Source organism: Patella vulgata, chromosome 6, assembly GCF_932274485.2.
Source record: "Patella vulgata chromosome 6, xgPatVulg1.2, whole genome shotgun sequence".
Taxonomy (NCBI): Eukaryota; Metazoa; Mollusca; class Gastropoda; family Patellidae; genus Patella; species Patella vulgata.
In genome coordinates, this window is record NC_065884.2 from 20,998,991 (window position 1) to 21,008,990 (window position 10,000).

The window sequence follows — 10,000 nt, forward strand, 5'->3', positions numbered from 1 at the left end:
TCGTAATTCCGAAATGGCGGCGATGACGTCATGCTCGGTTCCTGGGCTATATTTATTATCATTATTATTATTACAGCAATAACATGTTCAGGGACACTTTACAAAGTGACAATGTAATCATAAATAAACAAAACGATTATAGACATGTTAACGATTGTATACTTAGCCGGCAGGCTTTGATGTCAAATTTTGCCGCTAATCCAGAGTTAATCCTAGAACAATGGTGTTATAAACTATGGTCCATATAAACTATAGTCCATATCTTTTTTAAGACTAAAACTGTATTGATTTTAACAAATTTAACTTTTATTAAATAACATTACATAGCAACAGTGGTAAGAATATCATTCTTGGTGTTTACGGGGTGTTCCCACTTAGTTCTTGAGTGACTACTTTTAAACAGACTATAGTTTTAAGATCAATCAAAGGATTAACAGTCTGTCGGCTAAGTGGGAACACACCCAAATAGAGTCAGTTAAAAGCCTGATTAAATAAATGTGTTTTAAGTTGTTTTTCAAAGAATACAGAGATGAACACATCTTAAACTAAATGGTAGATTATTCCATAAAACATGTGCTTGATAACTAAACGAGCGCTGACCGTAAGAGACTAATTGAACAGTTCTGGGCTTTAAAAGTAGTTTATCTGATGTACGTAATGTTCGGCCTGGTGTATAAAGTTCTAAAAGATCTGAGAGGTAAACATTAGCTAAATTATTTAAACATTTAAAAGTAAGTAATAAAATCTTAAAATCAATTCGATATTTAACACGTAGGGTGTACTTAGTTATTTAAGCAGTGGCATCAATTTGATAAAAAAAAAAAGAAAATATCTTTTTGATGTTTTAGGCGTGGTAATTAATTGTCATAATTTTACAAACTGTTTTTCAATAAGCCATTTAGCTCCGACTGGGTTAATGTCATACAGTGTCCTACGACGGAATTTGCCGCAAAGCGGCGCTACGGCCTACTCTAATGTCGAATTGTTAATGTCGAATTGTAACTGCAAAGTCTTTTTTTTACATGCACACCAATGTGTACACGGGGTTTCGGTGTGTCGATCCATCCGAACGACTATAAGTTGTCCCTTGTCAGGCCCTCCACCTAGCAAGTGGTAACCACGCTGGAAAATCCCGATGAACTTTATCGGCCAACGCCGAAATCGAACACGAGACCCCTAGGTTAGCGAGCCAACGTCTAACTCGCTGAGCCACTGCACCTCCTCTAGCATCGCCGAGCAACACCAGTAGAAATGTCAGTCATGTAATCTACAATTGTTAAAGTTTAATCTCTAATAGGAATATCAGTCGGAAACTGGTAATTGGTAGCGGGGAAACCTAATCCGATAGAATCCAAGCTGGGAGATATCTAGCGTTGATATTTTGTTTTCATTATTAAATTTAAATAATCAATATGGGTACGTATTTTATATTTTTGCAAAAATGCAAATGACGCATCGAGCCTTTATAGCCTATCAAATATATTTGAAGTACTTACTATTTGCGTCATAAACTGGAGGAACAACAAGCACGGTATTATTGGAAGTGTTAAAAACTACAGTTTGCCTGTTTGATCTTGATTGTCTCTGGATTTTGATTTTTCTCTTCCTCCAGATAATACACATGAATGTACATAGAAAGATACACAACATTGTAATGAAGCCGAGCACTCCACCTAACTCCCTATAATGTTCATCTGAAATAAGCACAGAAAAGTGTATTTATCAAATTCCCATACGTATATCGATATGATTACCAAGCGGAGGTGTGGGGGTATATGTGAGGCAATCTGATTTTGGTAATAAAGCTGTAACATCGATGTGATTCTACGAATTTCGATAGGGCTCCGCATCATACTATACGGGGGCTCCGCATCATACTATACGGGGGGCTCCGCTTCATACTATAAGGGAAACACAGTCACATCATTATTGATATGGATTGTTCACGGGAACTTATGAACAGACGAAGTTGAAGTGACTACAATATACTTCCAGTATTAAATAAAAGACATTTTTTTTAGTGCTGAAAAAATAAGTTTATCTAAAATGTAAAAAATACCGCCTACTTTAACACTTCTAAAATATCGCCAAAATGCTATTCGAAAAAAATCAATGTGAACTTACTTGATGAGCTACCTTCCTCTGGTACAATATCTGACATTGTGTAATATTTTACTTTAAACCCTTTATAAACACCATACGCATTGGATCTAAATTCAATATAAAGATAGGAACCAGAGCTAAAGTATGTTGGTGTATAATTACTGTTCAGTTTACCCAAAAAGTCTCCATGTCTATTATAACCTATAAAAAGAAATCACCTGCAGCATTTGTTATTTGTCTGCGATATCACCTCGGTGGAAGCGGACGTAAAATACAACTAACCCATCAGCATTTGTTATTTAAAATCAGTAGTGTGCAGAGCTGGGAACGGGGTAGGGACAGGGTGTGGTATTGCCAATTAACTCGTTCACACATAAACTCGTACAAAAACAATGAATAAGACGCCCACAAGGAATTGGTTATGTCGTCTTCAACTAATGGTTATGTCGTCCACAACTAACAGTTGATTCGTACACACGTTAATTGTATGGAATAAATAAGTTTTTAATTGTTTTATTTACCCTACAATCTACAATGGTGTGTTCCCACTTAGCCGGCAGACTGTTAATCCTTTGATTGATCTTATAGTCTGTTTAAAAGTAGTCACTCAAGAACTGTTCACTAGTGTTCAGCGTTAATGAGCTCTTAATCCCTCTTAATAAAATTTATTAACCAACTAATTAATGACATTTTGAACACAGTTCATGCCGGCGTTATGATTTCAAACATGAATTCAATTCACTATATTAATATAAATAGATGGTCGATCTGTGTCGAAATTATATTTATTTTAAAATGGCAAACGTTCAGGTTAATATTCGCTTTATCTCCAATAATAGAGGTGGCTGATATTTAATACACAAAGTCAAGCAGACCAAATGCCGTCCATTGGAAATGTTCAACAAAAACTTGTCCAGCTACTGTAAACACCAATAATGATGTTCTTACCACTGTTGGATCCGAACACAATCATCAACCAATGCATTTTTATATGTGTAAATCATTTAATGTTATTTAATAAATATTAAATTTGTTAAAATCAATATATTTTTATATGTGTAAGCTATTTAATGTCATTTAATAAAAGTTAAATTTGTTAAAATCAATACAGTTTTAGTCTTAAAAAAGATATGGACTATAGTTTATAACACCATTGTTCTAGGATTAACTCTGGATTAGCGGCAAAATATGACATCAAAGCCTGCTGGCTAAGTGGGAACACCCCTCTACAATCTTGGTTGATCGATCCCTGCCGAGATTATTTCACCGGTGTTTTTGTAATAACTAGGCTTCGTATTGTTTGTTGATTTTACACATAATGAATACACATAATGATAAGATTAGTTTATGATGTCTAACATCGTTTATCTTCTTTATAAAAAGGCATTTTACACTTACAGTGACAGCGTAATCACTCACCGAAAGGCACAGGTGTTATTCATGTCCATGAAGCCCGTATATCTAGTTCGAGGGGAACCATACAACAGAAGAGTAAAATTAAATGAAGTTTTTTTAAATTTGAAATAACCGTTGTTAAAGGAGCTAAATAGCTAATATTTGGGACCTAGAAATTGACACAAATGGGTCGCACCGCATATAATAATGTAATCTAATTGTATATAAACTGATTTACATTCAATTGTCTCCGTTTTGACTCTAACTTCAAATCAGTTATGTCCAGCGAAATACGTCATGAGTCTCAACCGAATGTCAATTTCTAGCGTCTGGTTATTCCAGTCTATTGCGCAAGCTCTCGTGGCGCCACCGTTTGACATGAGTTGTGGAATATGTCTAGCCTCGTTCTTTCTGGTCACTTGTTACAAATGACTCTGAAACGCACTATGGTACACGAATTCGTGTACGAATGGTAATATGTTTATTTTGTCTTAAATATTGGATATCAGAAGCCTACCTTTTCCCGGTAAGATCACAACATCACTATTGATTTGAATTGACAAATAATTCGTGTTTTCAACGTGTAAGACTTTGGATGATATTGAGTTAGAGACTTAGCTACTTTAACTTTGGTGTACAGGCTATCCTTATTAATTAATTTATGTCATCTGTCTTGACGTTTTTAAAATGCTTTCCTTTCCCACATTTCTCAATACTAGACCCCAGAACTGAGTCTATATAAAGGACATACAATTACGGAGTTGGGCCAATATATCAGCAAATCTCTGCACGCCACTGCTCGAAACGTGTGTGAATTAATAAATTTTTAATGTGTTAAAAACATCCAAAAATAAATGAAACGCGGACTTTAATAGACATTCAAATAACACTTTATTTAACAGAATTTGAAATGTAAAATAAGTAGGAAACTTAATATTAGTTACAAAAATATGAAATATCTAAAATTTCAATTTATGCGTTATAAGGAAATAAATACATGTAATAAAATGTTAAATATATTCTTGGGAAATATATTAAAATCAATGTTTTCATGAGATGTTCGCCGCTTACCGTCATAGACCTTGACATAATCTTCTTTATCATAGGCAGGTTTAGGCCCTAAATCGGAATCAATCACTTCAAATCGAATAACTTTATAATCGGAAGTTATACGCCACTGACAGTACTGATCACTGTAAAATATATACATGCATCAAATAAAAGTTTATAAATAACATCAATCTAATAGCCGTCTTCATTAGCCCAGTCTAGGAGCAAAACAGTAGGACGTTAAACCCCATTTCATTTCATTTCATTTTCAATCTAATAGTCTGAACGAAAAAAAGTTCATACTGGTCCTTAAGGGCATACGAATAGTTTAACGGATGCTTTTTAGATCATAAGGTCTGTCGCAGTGTCATTGAATCAAGTAGCGTGGTTTCGATTCCGAGCTTGTATTGACGTGATAAGCCGTAGGGGCACCTGACCAACCTCGAGGGTTTGCTCCGTGTATCCCTGTTTCCTCCAACTGCTCAAAACCCCTAGGCACTAACCAACTATTGAAATATAACTGGACTTTATGTTAGTCCCTAAATGACCTAGTTAAATCTAATTTCTCTTTATACATCTTGACACTATAAGCGAACTTTATGTTAACTGATAGTTTTACTTCGTAATGTGAAAGTGAACTAATCAGTTAATCGGTCTAGGTTTCACCTGATGCCCAGGTCACCACAAAATACAAAATAGAGTTACCCAGTTAGCAGGAATATACTTAAAACTTCCATTGTAGACTGTATTTTCATGTCCGATTATATGGATCTGAGAAGACAAATTCGTCGCGTGAACCAGTATGTCGTTGTTGACACTACTGGCATCGTTGTAAGTTATAAATAATGAATGAATGCAATGGGGTTTAACATTCAACTATTCCATACCACCCGGCACATTGACTTTGGTCACTGTTGTTTTCCTGTCTATATTTAGATGGTCAGTATTACAATGTAAGAGCCAAATCTGCTTTTTGTTCGGTCTTTTTTTTTTTTGGGGGGGGGGGGGCTTAAAATGTTTTATATGAATTCTAAAGGATACATTATTCAAGAAAGAGCTAAATCTGCCCATTGCAGTTGTTTAGGGCTAAAATGTTATATAAATTATCAAAGGCGTTTATTAACATGACAAGACCATAATCAACTCTCTACTCCAACGGATGGCTTTGATTTTAAGTAAGTAGATTAGAACGGTTCGGTCATTTAATGAATTAACTTAAATATGGAGAAGCGAGGCTAACTCTCGAATATTCCAGTACCGTGGTTACGATAATAAACAATCAATGCACTCATCTTGTCAAAACTACATACAGTGATAATCTGGCTCAAGTAAAGTAAGTTGATTGAAATTTTCAATATATTCATTTTATATTATCTATTTGTGAACTATTATATATAACAACGGTCAGCTCTTTATTTAAATCTTACATAATGTATCTTTAATAAGGCATTTATTCATATGACAAGTCAATAATCAACTCTATGGACTAGACCATCGGATGGCTGTAATTTTGAATTGATTAAAACACAATCGCCATTTGATAATATAATGTCGAAATGGATTATTATCGTAACAATGGTACTTGACAATCAAGACTGTATGGTCAAAACTTCAAATACTCATAACTCCTGTCTGAATAAAGCCATATGACTGAAATTATTAATATATTCATTTTCTATTAGGTATTTTTGAACTATTATAGCAAGAAAGATCAGGGCCCTGTTTCACGAAATTTAAGATAAAATCCAAATTTTAGTAATTTGATTGGATAATATTAGATTGATTTTAGTGCTTAGCCAATCAAAATTGAAGTATCTCTTAAAATTTAGATTTTATCTTTAGTTAAAATTTCGTGAAACAAGGCCCAGGCCATTATTTAAATCTTACATCATGTAGCGTTAAATAACTTTGTAATATGTACTCAACGGTAGGATATATGTAATATTTAAACTTACTTTCTATATTTACTCGGATAATTTGGTGAAGTAAAATACTGAGCAGTCGAAGAAGCTGTTAGTTCCAATGGTCGCCCTACAGAACATGTCTCACTATTTCCTGATATAAAATATTACAAAAGAAATCATTGTAATTTGTCTTTAAGAGGAGTTTATTCAATGCCATGTATTTCATAGAGTATTTGAAAAGTCCAACAAAACAATTTGCAATCAAATTTAGTATCTGGATTAATTTTGTCTAAAACATAATAATTATGTGAAATACTAATAATATCAAACCTGAACCCAAACACAGCTTGGAATTTCTAAATATCATTCAAATAATAATATGTCTGTGGATCTCTTTCAAACTTATTCAAGTAATTTATCTTTCTATTGTAATTAGTATATATTTTTAAAAAATTACTTACCTATAATTATACTGATAAATATCAACAAAACATAAAATACAGCCGTCGTCATCTAGATAAGAAATAAACAGCTAAATTACAATGTGCTGTCTAAATTGCAATTACCATATTTAGTTATCTATATCGCCATTTTTAATCTGATATATATCCGTTCATCGGGATTTGCTGGCGTGGTTACTCTTTCCACTGGTGTAGGGCGGATAGTCGTCCGGATGGGACGAAAAAACAAGTTTCCGCGTACAGATTGAGGTGCACTTAAAGGAAGCCGTGTCAGTTGGAATTCGAAATAAGAGTAGGCCATAGGGTCACTGACCGACCATATAGCTTCCCTCATAGCACACTGTATAGCGGATGTCCGTCTTCATTAGCCCAGTCGGAGCAGAACAGTAGGACGTTAAACCCCATTTCATTTCTTTTTTTATATCTATCCGAATGACAAAAATAGAACTCATTATTATTATTGATAGTTTGAGTTTCGTAATGCTCACCAATATGACTGTATTGCACACAAAGAGGGTCAGAAATGAGGGTTAACGTCCACTCGACATAAACTAGGTCATTTCGGGACTAACATATGGTTTAATTTTATTTGAATAATTCGCTTGAGCTTAGGGGTCCTTAGCAATGGAAGGAAACCGAACGACCCGGAGAAGAACCTCGAGGGTGGTGCATAATGCATCGTTAAATAGATTAACTGGCTGTCTTACACTCGTCTCTTCCGGAATCATTAAATCGTGGTAACCGATAACCGTAACAAATATCCCCATGTTAACGGAGATTTCACTGATAAGATATGATTATGTTCATTACGATAGTATGGTAAGACCTGTTCAATGAATTAAATGTCATTCGGCTTACTTTGCTGAAACTGTCCATGTAGTAAGCCAGTTCGGGCCTCTCCAACTTTAATCTGGTTTTATTTCGTATATAAATATTTATTTACATTCAATAAATCTTACCTTTGTAAACGTAAATTATCAGTCATATCTTGTCCGTTTGACAGTCAACGCATATTCCTGTAAGCAGTATATAAATAAAGTGAATAAACTGATTGAATGACAATACTCTATTGGTCGTAAATCCACCAGAGCGTGACTTTATTCGAGAAAGGTGGTGCATACATAGCGACAAAGTGCAAAAGCGTTATATAAACGACACGGGCCCGATTTTACTCCTGTTTGAAAACCCCATGCCACCAGGTTCATGCTAAATGATAAGGCTAGCTCAATTGTTCGTCATAGGTCACGAGATGTAAACGGGACTAGCGCTAATCCCAACCCTAACCCTGGACCTAGCCCCAATGCTTACACTAACCACGTGCCCTAACCTTATTTACATCTCAGCGACCTTGACGAAAAATCGAACTGGCCTTATCATTTAGCTCTAAGCATGCCACCAATCGTGCCTATTAAAGAAGCTTTGACACATTCGTCAAGAACATAAATTCTATTTTCCCGAGTCATTGGCGTTTAGTTTTTCTTTGAGTAGCTACTTGTATATGTAAAGGGTTCTTTAATGTACAAAGGTGGCCTCGGTTTGACGTCTCATCCGTAAGACTAGGTGCAATATCTTAACAGACCCACACGCGCTTACCCTGACTAGTGGAGTCCCAGATTTAAAAAAAAGTCCCGAAAGTATGGTGGCTGTTAGGGGCCATTCATATGAATCTAAATCGTCGCCTTGTGAAGAAGGCGACAAGTCGACAGAATTGACCCGACAAGTCGACGAAATGAAGGCGACGATCGTCGGGTTATTTTGTCGTGTCGGCGGGTTGATTTTGTCGATTTGTCGACTTGTCGACTTGTCGTCTTCGACTTATTCACAACCCGACAAGGCGCAAGTCGACAAGTCGACGAAATACAATTATTTCGACTTGTCGCCTCGGAAGTCAAACTCGAGCTTGCGTATTTTCTGACTGGATAACTTGCATGCGCACAGATTAACTTCCGAGGCGACAGGTCGCCGCACGACAAGTCGAAATAATTGTGTTTTGTCGACTTGTCGCCTTGTCGGGTTGTGAAGAAGTCGAAGGCGACAAGTCGACAAGTCGACAGAATTGACCCGACAAGTCGACAGAATTGACCCGACAAGTCGACAAAATGAAGGCGACGATGGTCGGGTTATTTTGTCGTGTTGGCGGGTTGATTTCGTCGACTTGTCGACTTGTCGCCTTGTCGCCTTGTCCGGTTGTGAATAAGTCGAAGGCGACAAGTCGACAGAATTGACTCGAAAAGTCGACGAAATGAAGGCGACGATTATGGAAGCGTATTTGGGTCACTACTTATTGAGATAATATCGCAACACATCGAACTAAAATATGTCAACTTCATGAGTTATATTACAAAATAAGTCGACTCGACGCATTAAATTCACCTCTAAACGACAAAAACTATGTCGATATGTTTACATCATGCCAATTGTCGATTTGACTCTAAATCAACAAGTCATATTTTAATGCAATATATAGACTTAATAATGTCGCCGTTTTCAGTTATGTACCACGGGCTTAATTTCATTGCTCGAGATTGCTTATTCATGAAAGTGCAGCCAATGATGGGGTTTAACGTCCACTCGACACAAACTAGGTCATTTTGGGACTAACATATGAACAAACTAGGTCATTTTGGGACTAACATATGGTTTAATTTTAGGGGTCTTTAGCAGTGGGAGGAAACCGGAGGACCCGGAGAAAACCCACTAGGTTGGACAGGCAACCCTACTCCTTGTCACGTACAACCGGGGATTCGAAACCACGCCAGTTGACTCAATGATAGGCCTTACGATACAGTGCGCACGTGCTAACCATTCGGCCATCCCCCCCCCCACCACCACCACCCATAATGGATATTAAAATCTCCGACAATAATTTCTTGTCAATTATATCTACCATAGCTGAAAATTCATCGGTGAAAAATTGTTTGTTATTTTTTTTCTTTGAGGGTGGTAATTTGTATATAATCCTAAAAGACTTACTATCAGCACTTATTACTGTTCCAAGCACCAAAAAAGTTTTTTTGTCATGTGTGGCTACAACTGGGTTATTTTGCTCTGATTTCTTCAAATATGATATATATTTGAAACTTGTGT

The 10,000-nt window shown here is 36.0% G+C and overlaps 1 protein-coding gene across 2 annotated transcripts in view; it reads right to left on the reverse strand.

Moving 5' to 3' along the window:
* LOC130010308 (neuropilin-1a-like) overlaps positions 1-8,124 on the reverse strand; it is a 48,204-nt gene extending 40,080 nt beyond the window's left edge. Inside the window, exons 1-6 of one of the 2 annotated variants that reach the window (XM_050553920.2) lie at positions 7,873-8,124; positions 6,914-6,965; positions 6,504-6,603; positions 4,570-4,691; positions 2,125-2,304; positions 1,497-1,694 (exon numbers count right to left, since the gene is read on the reverse strand). In XM_050553920.2, the coding sequence (XP_050409877.2) occupies positions 1,497-1,694; positions 2,125-2,304; positions 4,570-4,691; positions 6,504-6,603; positions 6,914-6,965 (652 nt within the window). In that variant the 5' untranslated portion in view covers positions 7,873-8,124. The remainder of the gene's footprint in view (positions 1-1,496; positions 1,695-2,124; positions 2,305-4,569; positions 4,692-6,503; positions 6,604-6,913; positions 6,966-7,872) is intronic. The other variant, XM_056101554.1, reaches the window with a different exon arrangement.
* Positions 8,125-10,000: the final 1,876 nt, after the last annotated feature.